The 19,192-nt window shown below is 29.4% G+C and overlaps 1 protein-coding gene across 3 annotated transcripts in view; it reads left to right on the top strand.

Annotated features, from left to right (window-relative positions):
• The window catches only part of LOC139519829 (GRAM domain-containing protein 2B-like), a 71,873-nt gene extending 52,681 nt beyond the window's left edge, over positions 1-19,192 (top strand). For all 3 annotated transcript variants that reach the window (XM_071312106.1, XM_071312107.1, XM_071312108.1), the window contains 10 exons: positions 2,974-3,077; positions 6,804-6,899; positions 7,306-7,383; positions 9,394-9,438; positions 9,896-10,247; positions 10,974-11,031; positions 13,305-13,346; positions 13,750-13,860; positions 15,070-15,175; positions 16,351-19,192. In XM_071312106.1, coding sequence (XP_071168207.1) covers positions 2,974-3,077; positions 6,804-6,899; positions 7,306-7,383; positions 9,394-9,438; positions 9,896-10,247; positions 10,974-11,031; positions 13,305-13,346; positions 13,750-13,860; positions 15,070-15,175; positions 16,351-16,431 — 1,073 coding nt within the window. In that variant the 3' untranslated portion in view covers positions 16,432-19,192. The remainder of the gene's footprint in view (positions 1-2,973; positions 3,078-6,803; positions 6,900-7,305; positions 7,384-9,393; positions 9,439-9,895; positions 10,248-10,973; positions 11,032-13,304; positions 13,347-13,749; positions 13,861-15,069; positions 15,176-16,350) is intronic.

Here is a 19,192-nt window from a genome sequence, read left to right as displayed (position 1 = left end):
TAATGACAATTTTTCACAATTTGTTCATCATATTTGCTAACTTTAAAAAATCTTCTCCTCTGAAACTACTGAATGGATTTGGTTAAAACTTAGCATGGTTGTTCCTTAGATTATCCTGCACAAAGTGTGTGCTTTGATTTTTGATCCGTCAAAAAACATGGCCGCCGTTACTTAAAATAGAACATAGGGGTCAAATGCAGTTTTTGGCTTATATCTCAAAAACGAAAGCATTAAGAGCAAATCTGACAGAGTAAAAATGTTCATTAGGTCAATATCTATCAGCCCTGAAATTTTCAGATGAATCAAACATCCAATTGTTGGGTTGCTGCCACTTAATTGGTAATTTTAAGGAAATTTTGCAGTTTTTGGTCATTATCTTGAATATTATTATAGATAAAGATAAACTGTACACAGCAAAAAAGATCAGCAAAGTAAGATCTACAAATAAGTTAATATGACCAAAATTGTCAATTGACCCCTTAAGGGGTTATTGTCCTTTAATGACAATTTTTCACAATTTGTTCATCATATTTGCTAACTTTAAAAAATCTTCTCCTCTGAAACTACTGAATGGATTTGGTTAAAACTTAGCATGGTTGTTCCTTAGATTATCCTGCACAAATTGTGTGCTTTGATTTTTGATCCGTCAAAAAACATGGCCGCCGTTACTTAAAATAGAACATAGGGGTCAAATGCAGTTTTTGGCTTATATCTCAAAAACGAAAGCATTAAGAGCAAATCTGACATGAAGTAAAAATGTTCATTAGGTCAATATCTATCAGCCCTGAAATTTTCAGATGAATCAAATACCAATTGTTGGGTTGCTGCCACTTAATTGGTAATTTTAAGGAAATTTTGCAGTTTTTGGTCATTATCTTGAATATTATTATAGATAAAGATAAACTGTAAACAGCAAATATGATCAGCAAAGTAAGATCTACAAATAAGTCAATTTGACCAAAATTGTCAATTGACCTCTTTAGGAGTTATTGCCCTTTAAAGACTTTTTTCACAATTTGTTCATCATGTTGACTTATTTTAAAAAAATCTTCTCTTATGAAACTGCTGTATCAATTTCAGCCAAACTTAGGCTAAATGAGTTTCAGAGTTTCAGAGTATCTAGTATAAATTTTATATTTCATTTCCTTGTATGTCAAGAAACATAGCTCCTATGGCTAAAATAGAACATAGGAGAAAATGATTTTTTTTTGCTTTTGAAGAAAATAGGACGATTCAAAGAACATTTAAATAAATTGAAAAGCCAAAATAATCATTGATGAGAGATTAAACCAAAAAAATTCAGGTGAGCGATTCAGGCTCTTGAGAGCCTCTTGTTTTAAATTTTTACCCATTTTAGAAACTTAAAGAAAGAAAGATATTCAAGCTCTTAATTGTCTCATGTATTGTGATAACTAACAATTACACTTTATGAAATCCTTTTTTTTATCCTTTTAATTTTAGGCAAAAACTCTGCATTTCCCATTCAAGTCTTCTAAAATTGAAAAGCAGTTTGTGCAAATTCCAACACTGGTAGTTGGATTTCTGTTTATCTGATCAAGTTTTTGTAATTCCCTGAAACCATGCATTACTTCAATTTGAATCACACTGGGTCTAAATATTTTTGAATTCATGGACATAAGAATTATTCATACAAGTAACAGTATAAGAAAATAGCAAAGGTTAAATTGCATTTAATGCTGATCCTTTGTAATAAACATCCTTGCATGCAAGCAGTTGTCAGTTCCTGACATGAACTGTAACATCTTTTGAAAATTACTGCAATTAAAATGTTTTAATCTGTCTTTAAGCCCTATCAGTGAATCAAGTCTATTTCTAGATGGTATTTATAGGTTTATTTGATTCACAGCCTTGTAATGTTTTAATTCATTGTTAAAATATATGTCATTGATTATTTAACTTAGAACATAGTGATCGATTTTGGCGAGGATTTTGCTGGCATTATTTCTTGTGATAGCACGTGTACTTTTGTATAATTAAAGAGCATAAAAGATTTTTCTTGAATTGTTTGAAATGAAATGGCCATTAAATCGTCTCACACTTTTTATTTTATAGATTAATGGGTTTTAAAAATGATTTAAATGGCAAAATGAATTAGGTTCTGAAATTTGACACAATCAAAAACCCAAGTTCAAAAGATATAAAGGGGCTTCAAATGTCAATATTGTAAGAAAGCATAGTATTAGTTTCTAGAGGATTTATTTTAGTTGGAAAATATAATTACAAGTTCAAATTGTTGTTGATCAATCAAAGACATAAAAATGTTCGATATTTATTGAAATTTTCAATGAATGATTTGTATTTATAGTGAAACTATATACAAACCAAACAGTCAGAGGGGATATATTGACAAAGTCTTTTAAAATATCCAAATATATGGCAAAGTTCTTACTTGTAATTTTTGATAAAAATAGTTCAGATTTGAGAACTTTTTAACAAAAATAGATCAGACATTGGAACTATCGAACGCTGACATATGGTACCTTCAACAAATTCAATGATATTATGTAATTTTATTGATATAATGTTCAGAGGACATTTTTCAGTTGTGATACAATAAAATTGAGAATGGAAATGGAGAATGTGTTAAAGCGACATCAACCTGACCAAAGAGTAGAAAACAGCTGAAGGCCACCAATGGCTCTTCAACACAGGGAGATAATCCTTCACCTGGAAGCAGGCTTCAGCTGGCCCCTAATCCAAAATATGTACTATTTCAGTGATAATCAGCATATCTAGCTGAAGTATGAATATGCAATGTTTTACACTAGTATTATATGCAACAAAGCTAATTCAACAGTCTACTGAAAGACAATCAAACATTAAACAAATAGATATAGATACAAGTTACATATAAAGTAAACAGAAACATTTCAGTGAGTTTTAACCATAACATCAAATCCTTTTTCTACAATTGTCTAAGAATATATTAATATTACAATTATATTTTGACAGATTTTTCCTGTGCCTTTATTGGAGACATTCTTCTCCAGGGACATCTATATATCTCCCAGAATTTCTTCTGCTTTCACTCCAAGATCAGGGGGAGGGGACGATTGGTAAGTTACAACTCAATCATATTGTTCATACATTTGTAAATCCTCAGCTGTTTTGATAAAACAGTAAACACAGGGTAACCAAAGCATTGCTTAAAATGAAGTTGTTACTATGTTTATTCCATTTATTAGGACTTAAATGAAGACGACATTATAGCAAACCATTTTTGTCAAGTACCATTTTGTGCTTTGCTAAGGTTCCCCTTAAATGACTCTGTATATAAATAATACATGTTTAACTTGTCTCAGAGCTGTCTGAAAAGCAGATACTAAAATGAAATTTTGCTAAGGAGGAGTTAGACAAAACAGATGAGAAAATAAACCTTTGGAGAGATTTAAGGTGGTACCCAAAACCTTATCTAAAATTAATTTGGCTTGTTTAATTTTTATAAAATTTTGTAAAAGTATTTACTTTGACTCTTTGACAAAAATATAAAAATTTCATCAGAAAAATTACACTGGTTATATAGCACTTTGACAAACCCTTATTTTGAACATTGAAAAGCTTAATATTCCCTTAAAGTAACAACGCAACGTAATTAAAACATTTAGCTAATTTTACAGAGTTACCTCCCTGTAGTGTTAGGTACCACCTTTATACTAGATTTGTAGATACTTTGTGGTCTTGTTTATGCTAGTTTATTGAAATATGATTTAATTTAAGTTAAATCATGTAAAAGTTATATGATCTAGAAATAATAGACATTGAATATACATTGTTTATCACTAGGATTTAGAGTATAGATTATGTAATAATGAGATTTTCCTTTACAAGTTTGATTACATAAAAAGATATTATAATTAGGCACATATTATTATATACAAGAGGTTTAAATGGTGTCCTTATTTATTTTTTAATTTGGTAACAATAATCTTTATAAACTGTTAAAAATTCAGTTTTCTGCATGAAGTTTTTTAATTTATTTATTGCAAAACTTGGCCTGGAATGCTGTCATAAGCTAAGATCACATTTATGAAATTAAATTGGAAATATAGAAGAAAAAAAGAGTTAGACCTGGATATCCTGATTGTATCCAATGATTCTCTGAATTTGTTTAGACAACTCACCACAGGGGACATATTATTTGGAAATCTATAATAATCTTCTTTGAAGACATTTGTCATTTCAAGGCTTTTTTCAGCTGACTATGTGGTATGGGCTTTGCTAATTTTTGAAGGCTTTACAGTGACCTATAGTTGTTTATTTCTGTGTCATTTGGGCTCTTGTAGAGAGTTGTCTCATGGCAATCATTCCACATCTTATTTTTATATTTGAAGAAGTCCTTAAAATGTGCTGTATCAACTTAGTTAACCTCTTGGAGATGAAATGACATTCTAGAAATAAAGGGATGAGACGAAAAACCTCATCAAATACAAGGAGTCATCTTTAAAATTATTTCATGTAGAAGTGACTTTATGCTTTGATCAATACCTCTTCAACTAGAAGCCTTGGAATCTTGTAATGTCATTGCAAGGGAAAATGTTTCAGTTATCATGGTTATATTATAGCAATGACTGCATTTTTCTGAGCATCTGTTTCACTTAAAATCTGCTATATTGAATGAGTTGAATAAGTACAGTGTATTTCATAACAGTTGCAAAATATTTTTATAGATGTTAAATGTCACTTTAAGAAATTCATATCATGTATTGCAGTTACATGTAGTTTTTAACCTGAAGTTTTATCGATAGTTCAGTGATTGTATTTATGATCAGTCATCTAGATCCATTCAATATCATATACATTGCATAAAATGTAAATGAATAGTAAAAAAAATATATTATATAACTGTTGGGTGTAAAAGGTTGTCATAAATAACAAGTACTCTTGATTTTAAATGTTTGCTTGCATTTATTAATGTGAGTACATAAGGCTTATAAAACAGAAATTCTTGACTTCTTACATAATGAAAAAGATACTATTCAGAATGAATAGGATATTTGAAATTTAAAAAAAAAACTTTTGGCAACAATTGAGGTGATTTTTTAAATATTAAATTTTCTCAACACATTTTAATCCAATTGTTGTCTATCAGTTTTAGTTTGAATAAGGTTACCCTGTATATAAAATCTAAAAAGTTCGTTCTTTTGGATTACTTATAAGTATCAATCTAACATTTGAAAGAACATAAAAAGAAGTAAATTGAAATTATTATTTTCTGGACTGATAAATAGTAAGTTCATGGTGGGTCTCATTTGGGGTCTAAGCGTGACGCAGGATTGCCGATTTTTGGTAAGCGTGACATATGAAAGTCAAATTATTGTGTCGTGAAAATGGGACATGAGGTCTAGCAGGACCCGGGAAATGACAAAAAAATGAGAAATGCTTATGTACATAGTGTAAGCGGGATACAGGAATCTGATAAAACAGTAAGCGGGATCCGGGATCCGAACCCCCCAATGATACCCCCTTCATGTTATTAATGTGATGAAGACATAGAAATATGAATGAATCAATAATTCAACAAAAAACATTGATGTTTTTATTTGCCGTTCTATAAAAGTTGATATTTTTACCTCAATTGCTGTAAAAAGTCAAATATTTGTACATAGTGCAAAAGAACCTATACATTTATAACAACAGGAACCCGAGTTTCAACATCATTAACCAAAAAAAGTAAAAGTACATGTTCAGTATCATTAACTATCAGGTATATCTGATATGGCTTTGTTTACCAAACAAATAGATGAAAATTATAATATCAGTTTACTATCAGAAACAGCTGATTTTCATATGGTTGGGTAAATTTACATCCAGGGTAGAAATGATCTTTAAAAATAGTTAATCTTTTCTTCAGTACTTGGTAGCATACATATTTGAATGACTATGTAAATTTTATATGATATCATTTTCAGTTCTTTAAATATTTACTCTATCAGCGTAAACACTTTCCTTAAACAAATTTTGTTGATTTAGCATTCATATAGTATTGGGAAATTAAATGTTTATATGTAATTGATATGTTCTGTAACTTTCTATAGGACTCCGTAATTATTCATGTCACATCGATGTAGTCATTATAATCAAGTAAAGCCATAATCACTTAAAAAATTGTGCTCTTTCTAAAAAATGTTAGTACAGTGAGTTTCAAGGTTACTGTTTCTTCATTGTTGAGTTTATTTACTTTTGTGAAGTATCCATTTTCTAAAAAACTTTAAAATTGAAAACTTTTCTGAAGTCATGGAGGTTTGTGTGCTCATACCAAATTTACCTGGTGTACTGTTATGTGTTATGATAATATACCTTCTGAAATAGGTAATTACATTTAGGAAAAGACTTAACCATTTTATACACAGTTCCTAAACTGCTGCATATGTTCTTTTAAAGATTAGTAGCTGTAACTGGTGTGAAAAAGAATATAAGAATTTTAGGGAGTATTTGCCTTTAATCCATTCTATGCAATGTTTTAATGTTACTGTAATACACTGTATACAGGATCTGATGTGACTATGAGATAAAAGACAACAACTTAAGTACTGTACTGTACTTTTGATATATGTAAAAATAAGAAGATGTGGTATTGCCAATAAAACAACTCTCAACAAGAGACCAAATGCATAGAAGTCATAGATAACATGAGCTATTTCCTTGTGGATTATTTACTCATGTACATTTCATGCATATATCATTCCTTTCAGCTAACCTTCTAGTTCCCTTTAAGTGTTAGATTTAAATCCTTAGCAATAAAAAAAGAAAGTAAAAAATAACTTTATTCTCTCCCCTTTCAGTTGGAAATTCCAATGAGCCGAGTTATCAGCATTACACGGGAAAAAACAGCACTTATCATTCCAAATGCCATTGGTTTCCAAACAGCTGGTAAAAAGGTAAGACAGGGATCCAGTTTGTAATAAACATTTAGGACAAGGGAGGCTAAAACATTGTCATTTCATTAGGTCATTGAATAATTTATCAATTGAAAAAGATATCATAGTGAATGCAACAAAATACATCAACTTTTGAACATTAGAGTTGATTACTCAGTCTATATCCTATTGATGTTCGAAGTTTTTTTGTCAAATCAAGTATTTAAAGTATTGGCTTTTGTAGTTTTGTAGTGTTTTATCTATTTTTTAATGATTCTTGGCTTTTATAAGTACTATTTTCCATGCTTTAGTTAAAATCCCACCCTAAACATTTATTATTTCTTTTGATGTTAGTTTTTATATTTTAAAAAACATTTCTTCCATCTGTGAATATATAACTTAACTATAAGTATTTGTATAATTTCAGTATACATTTGGTTCATTCCTTACAAGAGACAGTACTTACAAGTTTGTGATTGGTCATTGGAAAAGATGTCAAGAAATGGTCAGTATTGCATATCTATATGTGAACTTTTAGTGTAAGATTTGGAAAACAATGGTTTCATTGGGTAACAATTTTCATGTTTTTCATGGGTATAGATGAAACCATGTTCATTTAACTATAAATATTTCATATGTAAACATTTGAAAAACCATTTAATCAAGTATCAATGAAAATTATAATTTCTTTTATCCATGAAAAACCTACCAAAGAAAATGAAAAAAATGTTCAGTTAACTTTCTCAGTGAACCAATTCAGGACTAACAAATTGATCAGGTGTGAGGTTCAAACAGTTTAAATTTATGCAGAATGCTCATTTTGTTTTAATGAAATAGTCAAGTTTTGACCTCAGAATAGGATTTCATTGACCTTTGATGTCTTTTTGTGTGGCCGAGTGGTCTAAGAAGTTACTTAAATAGCCGAACTGCAGTTCTTAAAAGTGGCATTAAATCATGAAAAATCAAAAAATCAATCTAAACAATGTATACAATATTCCATGAAGTTTTCTTGCAAAATATTTAAAGACCTGTTGTTTCTACACATTTTTTTTGGGCATAATTTGAATGTAGACAGATATTCCACAATTCAACACAAAACGTTTTTGCAGTCCTTTTCACAATTTCATTGTTCTCAATTTTTAATCATTGCTATTTTTAGAAAAAAATACAATGTAATTGAGCTATACAATACAATAATACCAACACATGATTGTTCAATTGTTATATTAACATGATTTTACAATTTGAAACAATAGTAATAATTTATTAAAACTAAACATACCAACACCTGGTCCTCTTTTAAATTTTAACATATTGAAAATATATATATATTGCATTTTGTATTGTTTCGAAGAAAGTATGCCAAGAAAAATCCCATTAGTGCTGACCTGGTATAACGTTACTGTCAAATTAGTCTACTTTATAAAATCGTTCGCTTGTGAAATATTTAGGAATTTAATTGGTTGAAGGATTTCGAAATATTATACCTTTTAAAAATAAATGTTAAAATGGAATAAATAAAGAGTATATATAATGGATTGATTTTGATTGAATTGAAATGATTTTTATGTTCAGGGATTTAAAAATGCATTTTGGTATTATTATAATGTACTTTGAAAAATTTAAGATTAATTACATATCAAAACAGATCTGTAAAAATTAATCAGGTATAATGCATCAAATAAATTAAATTAATATCTCATATTTTTTTGGTTCAAATTGTATGATTTGAATATACTTGTCACAAAAGTATGGTAAAAAAAATCCCTGAAGACATGATTAGCCTAGATTTGTTAATAAAAATCTTAAAAAGCAAATCTTCAAAAGATATGTTACTTAAATATTTGATTTAGGTTTTAACCGAAACAAAACTATTTCTGATCATGTATATTCTCAAGACAAGACAAGACAATTTTATTCTTTAAAACCACTGTATACACATTGGTACAAAGAATGAAATAATAATACATAGTATACAAAATAAAGTGTATCTTTTTATAATTTATATAAAAAAGTGCAGTAATAAGACTTCTCTACAAACAAGTACATGTATATGACAAATAAAAATATTTCTGATGAAGAAATTTTTCAGAGAAATGTTTTTTTTATTGTATGTATGCAAAATTTAATAGTGTTATGCTATTGGCAGTGTATCCGAACATTTATGGTGCACATTTTTAAAAATATTACCAAAATGCCCTGTATGCTGAAATAGTGAATAAAAAAGCAGTCATCATATTTCTGTCATGGAAAATTAAAACAATATCTTATGGTAGATCAATTCAAATGTTTTTGGCTTTATAGTATCTATTCCTATTATTTACAGCCATCCATTGGACCACAAAAGGGAACATGTTAGCAGTAGTTAATGAACAACAAAGTAAAACCCATTACATGCCGAGTAAACTAAAGCTTATTTAAAGGTCGTATTTTTTTTCAAAAATTTTGGATTATTTGATATTATTTGTCCACAACTTAACTTTAAATAAAGTGTTTGTTTTGGTTTTGTTTTCAGAGCAAGAACTTGTTACAAAATCAATCAAGTGGAACAGAATCAGATGTAAGTTCTATACTTGAGAATTCAATACAGTTCATATGCTGGTTTAATATTTAAATAAAAAAAAATGTTTTTGAAAGATAGATAATTAGAAAGAATATTAGTCTCAAAACCACCTAATAGAAATTTGATAGCTGACTAACGGTTAATTCAGAAATTATTGCAATGTTTTTTAATGCATCATTACCAGGTTCACAATAATTAAACGTGCCTTCCTATTTTCAGTAGTGATTTTTTTGTTCATAAAATGTATGCTGTTGCTTTAATAAGATTTCACATTTTTGTAAGTGGTCAAGGATTCGCAATTCATGCGTAATAAAATGCACATATTGATGTCTGAATTGATATAAATTTACATATAAATGTCTGGTCTAATTAATAGATATTTTTTTCCAAATAATATGTAGAATCTTTATGATTCCTCCATATCAGACAACTTTACATTTTATTTTCATTTCAGGTGCCGTATTCATTAAGGGACCAAACTCCCGACACACCAATGGACAATTCAGACATAACAAAAATGTTTGACGAGTCACAAAACAATGATGTAGACAATAACAATGTGATAAATGGACATATAATATCCCGGCCAGACACGGAAGATTCAGACGCTGGCGTGTGTCTTGCGTGTGGGTCAAGGGATGCAAGTGATGAAAATGTGAAAAATGACATATCAAACAATGTTAATAAATCACATCAGAACCATGTTCTTATCTCTCAAACCTCAACTGTTGTACATGAAAAACCAAAACCTGTGAAACCTCGATTTTTTATTGGCGGTGGAAAGTTTGTTCCTTATTTCTTTCAGTGTAAGTACATCTATTATTATGTACAGTTCAAACAGTCAAGGATAATCTTGTGAAAAAGTTCAAGTTTATTTATAAGTTTGCAACATATAAAACAAAGGAGCAGATACATTTAGAATATAAAAAAAGAAGATGTGGTATGATTACCAATGAGGCAACTCTCCACAAGAGACCAAAATGACACAGTAATTAACAAATATACGGCCTTCAACAATGAGCAAAGCCCATATCGCATAGTCAGCTATACAAGGCCCTGAAATGACAATGTAAAATAATTCAAACTAGAAAACTTAAGTCCTTATTTATGTAAAAAAAAAAGAAGTTTGTTTGATCCGATCAATTCACAGAAAATTAAAAAAAATGTAATACCTTTTATTTCACTTTTTTTCTTAACTTTTCAATAAAACTTGTAATTTGTAAATATTAGTTGTGACTTGATTTTGCACTGACTTATTTGTCAAAATACAAAAGAGATTTGCTAGACCTTGACAAGAAAGCTGATTACAGGAAATAAACATTAAAAACTAGCATACTAAATTTTATCTAATTTAAAGTGGGCATTGTTCTATATTACTAAGTTTTCAAGACCCGTTTCTGAAATTGTATTTTAGAGTAAACTACAGATGAATGGTTGCAAGAAGACAATAAGTTAGAATGATTTATAGATAAAATAAGTTTTTGTTATGAATTGTATTTTTTGCATTTATATGAATCTTGTAATTTTCACAGGTTTTGACTGTGAGAAAATGTATGAAGCCTTTTCACAGCTGTCTCTCAAATTCCAAAGGTAATTATAAAAATTGACATAACTTTTTACTCAAGTACTAGCTTGTCTAAAAAATAAATTCATAGTTAGAAGCATGTAAGCAGAAAACAATACAAAGTTATAAATGCTCCAGAAATAACTTGAAAACTGTTCTGTTTGGAAAATATTTTGATGTGGAATATTATAGAAATCTTTGGATTACAGGTCAATCAATTTAAATTGTATGCAATAAATACTTTCTGAAACCCCACATCACCTCAAGTTCTAGTGCTTATAGAATCGCCTACAAATATCCATTGAACAACATGGGTTGATAAACAGACTGCATGTAAGTTGTGTTTTCAAAGAAGACTATGAAATAATGGGAGCAATTTTCCTAGTACAAAAAAAACAAAAACTTTTTAATTCCCGTTAAAAATCAAGTAATTACTTAATAAAGTCAGGACAAGTTAACAGTACATTCAAACAAAAGTAAGGCCACATCTATTATTTACCATACTGAAATCAATAGAAAACCTTTATTAATGACCCATTAATATACGATGGATTATATTTTAAAGTACACGTAATACTAAGTTATTTTTGCTAAGAAATAATGTTGTTTTAAGATGATAAAAGTAATAGGATCATTTTTATGTCAAAAATGAAGCCTATGAAAAGAATCATAATGAACATTTGATGACATTTTCATCAAACTCGTGACTAAGTTCCGACATACTGTGTTAAAGAGTTGCATGCAAATAAAAAACACTAATAGGATTTCTTAAGAATTCATTTGAAAATTGAAAATTTCAGGGTATGATAATGTAATAAGGATATTATATGGAGTTATATCTTTTTTCTGGATCATTTTTTTTTTAATTTGTTTTCTCTATACTTTTAGCGATGTGATTGCGAGATATTTAAGGAATGGCTGAGTACTCACAAACAAGCTCTCAGTGACCCCAATTAAATTGCCCTTGTCCTAAATCATGACCTTATACATTTTGAAATTGGACATTCTTTTACATCTTTTTTTCTTCTTTTGGTGTTGATGGCATATCTTTTATATTCTCTGTTGATTTCTATTGATTTTATATGGCACCAATTTTCATGCTATCAGTATGAAATGTTCAAGCCAGCAGATGACATATGACAGATTTTAAATTTATGATTTGATGTTTTCTGTCAGTTTCATCAGAATGGAGATAACAATATTATATTTTAAGCTCGTACTGCATCAATTGATGATTTGATGGTTGCAAATACCTGTTTACTGGCTCCACTAAGGCATTCCCAGTTAACTAAATTTGTAACCATCAAATCACCAACTGATGCTGTCAGAGCTTGAAATATAATACAGTTATCTCCTATTTGAATTATGTTGATATTTGAAGATGATGATGATGCTGATGACTGGGTTCATCAAGCAGTGACAAATATTACTTAAGGAATGACTGTAATATTGTTTCTGTCTATGAAGAAATAACATAAAACATTTGGTGCACACTGAATAATAGTTATCAAAAGTACCAGGATTATAATTTTATACGCCAGACGCGCGTTTCGTCTACATAAGACTCATCAGTGACGCTCAGATCAAAATAATTAAAAAGCCAAACAAATACAAAGTTGAAGAGCTGAATAACGCGCGTAGCGGATTATTTAACAGTGTGCACCGAATTTTTTATGTTATTTTGAATAGACAGAAAAAATATTACAGTCATTTCTTATAATTTAATTCTAAATTCCATTTTAACCGTAGAAAACCATGAAAAAACGTTGATGATGTCACGGTCACATGACTAAATTATGTCTATGGGCTAATAACAAAATAACATCAGCCAATCAAAACACTTGTTGCATCCAAAATTAAATCATATGCATATCAGGACAAGAGTATGTTAATGAGATATGAATATTGATCCTGCTTTGTACTAGACGAACACATTGATTTGAATTTTTCATGTGCTTTTTTGAGAGGTAACAGTCTGCAGGTAGATAGTCATCCTATGATCCTAGCCAGAGACATTGTTCTGTCTCCAACCAACGAGTCTTTGATCTTACTGCTAAATTCTGCCTGCTTGACAGATAAGCAGCTAATTCCAATGGTAAAGTCTTTGAGTTGACCCAAAAACATGGCCCGTCTAAATACAGATAATCACACTATCAAGAGAGCACTACTATAGGCAATATATAATTCACAAGATCCTAAGTTATCTTTTTGATGTATGTTATATAGGATAAATATTATAATCTTTGTCATGTTAATTATATTGTATAACTTGTTCAAATGTATTTATTTTATTTGACAGAATTCCAAGGACCAATATAATCCTCGCAATATGCATTATCATGTAAGTGTAGAACTTTCAGTGTTGTCTCATCAATTACCAATCAGGGAGACGGTGGAATTTATATTGTTTAAGTGTTCAGTTTATGAAAAGTAAAATTTATTTACAAAAAGACTCATATTTTGAATTCATCAAAGTGATATTTGCAACTTCTTTGTGATTTTGAAATGTTAAATGGATTTATTTTGTGATCCTGAACTTGATATGCTTGAAGAATGAAAAAAAAAATATATAATGTTATTAATAGATATAAGAAGATGTGGTATGAGTGGCAATGATGCAACTCTCTATCCAAGTTACAATTTGTAAAAGTAAACCATTAAAGTAAAAGTAAAGATTAGTTCTGCCAATAAAAGTTTATACTCGTACATACAGTATATTTTAATAGTGACATTTTGTTTTTCAGGACATTATTTTTAATTGTATCAGCCATGGCATTAACCTACAAAATCCTTTTGTTGCAAGTCAGGATTGATTCCAAAGATATCTGGTCGCCATCTTCTAAAGCTCAGTGGAGGTAAGTACATAGATGTTGGTCGGGTGATTATTATATTCTCACTCTAGCAATTGCCTTGTCCCTCTGTTTGTTCAACAAGTATTTTCTTTATCCTTATCTCCAAAACTTGTATGGTTTCATTTTTTTCATGGTAAAAAAAGTGACAGTATATTTGGTCATTAGCTTGAGTTGTTATGTGTGAAAACTTTTGAGATTTTTCAAATAACTACCCGGTACTTAGTACCTGTTTTATGATACATGTACTTTGAATTTTTGAATTCGTTGAATGAACCAAATAATCTTCGATACACTTTTCTCTGATCCTAAGAGTATTTGATGCAATCACTCATAAAGCTAACATATTTTTTTTAGTGAAAAAATTGTGCACATCGAAAATGTAACACATTTATATGTATATTATAATTGAATGTGCCACCTATTTACACCAAGCAAAAATGTATCTAAGTTTGTTACACTTCTTTCTCTAATTCTACTTTCTACAAAACCTAATGAAATGATTTACTTTTTTATGTGCATGATTTATTCATGTTTATTTTATCTTTAACCTTTGAGACTGAATTTCTCATTTCTTTCAAGTCTGTAATGATTTGTCAGGAAAAACAAGAAAGTTAATCTGTGCTGTCAATGTTATGTGTCTTTAGGGATAGCAAATGCTATTTCAGTTATTTCAGGGATGCTTGTAGTTGGTTTTAGAAATTTCTAAATTGATCTGATGAACTTATCATTTTTAAATCTAAATTGTCTCCCTTGGCATGTTTTATTATTTAAAATGTCACATGAGACAGTTATGTTTACCAGTGAAATATTGATTTTTACCAATTCCAATTTTTTATAATTGAAATGTCAAAATGTCATCTCATGAATAAAAGAGAAAGTAATATGTCCTTCAACTGATCATAACTGAAAAAGTGTTTGTTATATTGTAAGTTGAATTAATTGTTTAAAAATAGTGATGGTAGGGTGCTATGTAACAGTATAAGTCACTGATACTGTATACTGAGCTTGAGTCGAAAGGTAACTGGTTGAACTTTTGTTTATCAAACTTTCATCAGAATATGTTAGAAAATTTCTGTTGAGTTCAACCACAACTTATCTAGCTTATTTAGATTCATTATGAAGAGATTGAATAATTTTAAGAATGTTTGCAGTTTAAGGATAATAAAAATTGACTAGTATAATACCTTATATTTTATTGACCTATTTTTTCAGAGAGAAAATGTACTCATCAATATATGGTCTACAAAATCAGAACCATTTCAGTGTGGTGAAACAAATGAATGAGATATTAAAATCAAACCTGCAAGTCTTAGAAGAGGTAAGATCTCAAAACTTTAATGTATGATCCTGATAAATGGGGGGAAAACATGAAACACTAGAAATAGGAAGATGTGGTATGAGTGCCAATGAGTCAACTCTCCATCCAAGTCATAAATGTGTAAAAAGTAGAAGTACAGCCTTCAACATGAAGCCTTGGCTCATACCGAACAGCAAGCTATTAAGGGCCCCAAAATGACAAGTGTAAAGCAATTCAAACCAGAAAACCAACAATCTAATCTATATAAAAAACAAGAAACAAGAAAACACATATGAATTGCTTCAACAAATTAGAAATAGTTGCTGTGTAGTACAATCCATTAAAATTAGTTATTCATTACTTAAACAATCGAGAATGTCATGTTAATAGTGAAGGTACAAATTTAAGGTAAATTCTTGAATGTCTGTTTAAAGGATGTACTTAAATAGGTGAGGTTTTGGAATTTCTGTCAAATGTTCGGACTCCTTAGTGTTTTTCCATACAACACAATGTAAAATATTTTGCCCCATAACAGCCATTTATTTTTTCATATAAGATTTAATACCTTGTGAAAGGTCATTTACTAAAATTTTAGAAGATTCTTAATTTTCTTTCTTTTGTTTTTAGACCAAATAATACCAATGCAAATATAAGGTAAAAGTCTGAGTCAGTCTTTTCCCGCCATATTTTAAATCTCAAATATCTTGCAAAGGAGGTCCATGACCTATCAATATTTTTAGCTTATTTTTATCCTTAAGTGATGCTCTACCAGCTTAAAGTATCAATTTTAATTTCTTAATTTCTTAATTTTAACCTAATTAACCTAACCTCACCTAAGTACATCCTTAAATGAAACTGCCTTTAATTAACTTTATATTGTTATGGTAACTGCTCTATTGATATTTGATGATAGAGACATTTAAATAAAAGAAGTAGTATACCACATCTTACTTGTAACCAGGTAACTGAGAAAAAAACCTCATACACAATCAAAGCTTCCACTTTAGCCTTAGATGAAGTACATTAAAAAATAAAGTCTACATGCTTTGAAAATAAAGAAAAGTTGAGGCTTGATCACATATTTTTTTTAAATGTTTTTTTGTTTTGATTTTATTCTTGTTTTAGAAACTGGAAGATTTATTAATAAGCTGTGTCGATTAAAATATTTTAAGTAAATTAAGTTTCTTCTTTTGAAGTTAAGTGAAGATTTGAAAAGATTAAAATCCTGGGGACCAGAGAGAACTCAGTGTGAAAAGAAAGAGACTGAATGCAGCTGATACATAACATTCCTGTTCATGTGTATAGACTAGTCCAAATCAAAAGACAGAACATTCCATTGTTTATTTATAGTGTGGATATAACCTGTATCAGGACTGTTGAAGTAGGGCACATTTTCTGTGTTTTATATCTGTGATGCAACATTTTTACAAATTGTGAAATGTTTTGTTATGATCAATTTTTGTGCAATATTTTATGAAAGAATACATGTCAATATTTATGTTGCTTTTCTTATTGCACTGGTTTAAAACAATCATTGACCTATGATCTTGCTTTATGCAATCAGTTAAGTGTTACATAGTTTATGCATATCTGTAGGCAGGTAGAAAATAGTTAGTGTAGGCTGTCAAAAAATAATGTTCTTTTTCTTAGGTCAAGTCTTTTTCTGTTGGAAGGAACCACAGCAATCAGTTCAATTCAAATTCAACATTCCAACTTTTGGGAAATTTTAAATGTACAAAAATCAAAAGGATAGATTTGAAAACTGAAAAAAATATATGAAATAATAATATTAGCTAGTCCTTACTAGATGTCTGATTTAAATATATGTTTAGAATTATAAAGAATAAACCCACCAAAAATGCTTTTTTATGCCCCACCTACGATAGTAGAGGGGCATTATGTTTTCTGGTCTGTGCGTCCGTTCGTTCGTCCGTTCGTCCGTCTGTCCCGCTTCAGGTTAAAGTTTTTGGTCGAGGTAGTTTTTGATGAAGTTGAAGTCCAATCGACTTCAAACTTGGTACACATGTTCCCTATGATATGATCTTTCTAATTTTAATGCCAAATTAGAGATTTTACCCCAATTTCACGGTCCACTGAACATAGAAAATGATAGTGCGAGTGGGGCATTCGTGTACTGAGGACACATTCTTGTTTTTCTTTCACTCTCATCGGATATATAATAAAAAAAAAAGCCCCAAGATAAGAACATTATTTTTTGATGGCTTTTGAATTGTCATTTTGAAGAGTGACTTTACTGCCGTCCAATGTGATAAAAGTTTTCCTTTCATTAAATATGTTATCTATTATATATTTTTGTAAGCTACCTTGGTGCATGTCAAGTATTAGTTCGAAGCTGCATGCTGACTAAATAAAATAGTACAGCAAGCAATTTTCTAAGAAATTTGAAACCTTGAGAATTTTAATGATGTTGAATATAAGCAGCTTTAGTGTGCAGATATTCAGTAGCATTTTACATGAACAAAATTTATGATAAAAAGTACTAATATGTAATAAAGATTTCAATGCAACTTGTTGGTACTAGTTGTAAGATTTGTGTAAAACGTTCCGGCACTGGCAAAGGATATTTAGCTATAATTCAGTTTTGTAATGAAAGCCCTAATTTTCAGACTTATTTTTATTTTCTCAACTTAAGTTTCCAAAAGTCTGCAAAATTTATGAGGAGAAGAGTATTAGAAAAAAACCTTCCATTTTATATTGAGATATGTCTGCCTGACATAGCCTTTGTACTGGTTTATCAAAATATTTTTATTTTTACTTTTAATAACTATCAAATATATTATATATAAAACACATAATATTAGAGATTTTTTCAGAGATTTTAACATTTTATCTCAAATCATGATTCAAGATATTTATAATTTTTTGACAATGTACTAACATTATTATGTATAAATGGTTTATCGTTATTTTGGTCTTTCATCTATAGTACAGCTTTCATATTTCATCACCTACGAATGTTGATAATAAATAGGATCGAAAAACTGTTGCTACTTTATTTCATTAAATGTACTAACATGACAATCATTATAAAATCCAAGTGCTGTATTCCAAAACCAAGGTGTTTCATTATCTGTGAATCATGCTTACTTGTTATCTGCAAAAAAGGCGATTCTATAAGGTGTTATATCAAGTTTACAATTACTATGCATTTTAATAAATCCATATGGATTTTCTTAATTCCTGTAAATTTTCTTGATTTTTAAATGTTTTTTTAGTTAAATTAATTTTGTAACAATACTTAACAATAAGTGGGTCTCATTGGGGTCTAAGGGTGACACAGGATTGCTGATTTTTTGTAAGCGTGACACATGAAAGTCAAATTATTGTGCCATGAAAAAGAGAAATGAAGTCTAGTGGGACACGGGAAATTACAAAAAAATGAGAATTACTTACGTACATAGTGTAGCGGGATACGGGAATCTGACAAAACAGTAAGTAGGGTCTGGGATCAGAACACCCCAATAAGACCCCCTTCAAAAACAAAATCAAGTCTATTCTTTATGAGTCACTTGATTAAAAGATCAGTTTACTTACATTTTTAAACTGATCAAATGAGATATTTATTTTAATCTGTTAATATCTTTGCTTTATTAAATGCATGTTCAAATAAGAGAATTTTTTTTCTCTATTGACATTTATTGAGGATGGATTATTATATTTATAGAATTTTGTATGTTCTGTATATGTGGATGGTGTATCTGCGATCAAGTTTGTATACAGAAATGGATTTGCATCTGTAATTCAGTGTTAAAGTAAAAATTCCATTTTGGATCACTTGTAGTAGTGTTTGTTAGACTTATAATGTAGACTGCCTATCTTGTTGCTCTTTTTTCTCTTAGTTTTTGTAAAAGGTGGACTGAAATTGAAATATAAATATATTTTTAAACATGCAGATCAAATACAAAAGTTATAACTAGACGTTACTTTTTGTGAAGAATTCATTTTGATAAGGATAGAAATTTAATTTTCAAAGTAAAAATTTGTGCAGTTGATAATATGGGAGATAATTTGTCAAAA

The sequence above is a fragment of the Mytilus edulis genome, chromosome 4 (genome assembly GCF_963676685.1).
Source record: "Mytilus edulis chromosome 4, xbMytEdul2.2, whole genome shotgun sequence".
Taxonomy (NCBI): Eukaryota; Metazoa; Mollusca; class Bivalvia; order Mytilida; family Mytilidae; genus Mytilus; species Mytilus edulis.
The sequence above is the reverse complement of the archived record's forward strand: the minus strand, read 5'-3'. Positions and strand labels throughout refer to the sequence as shown.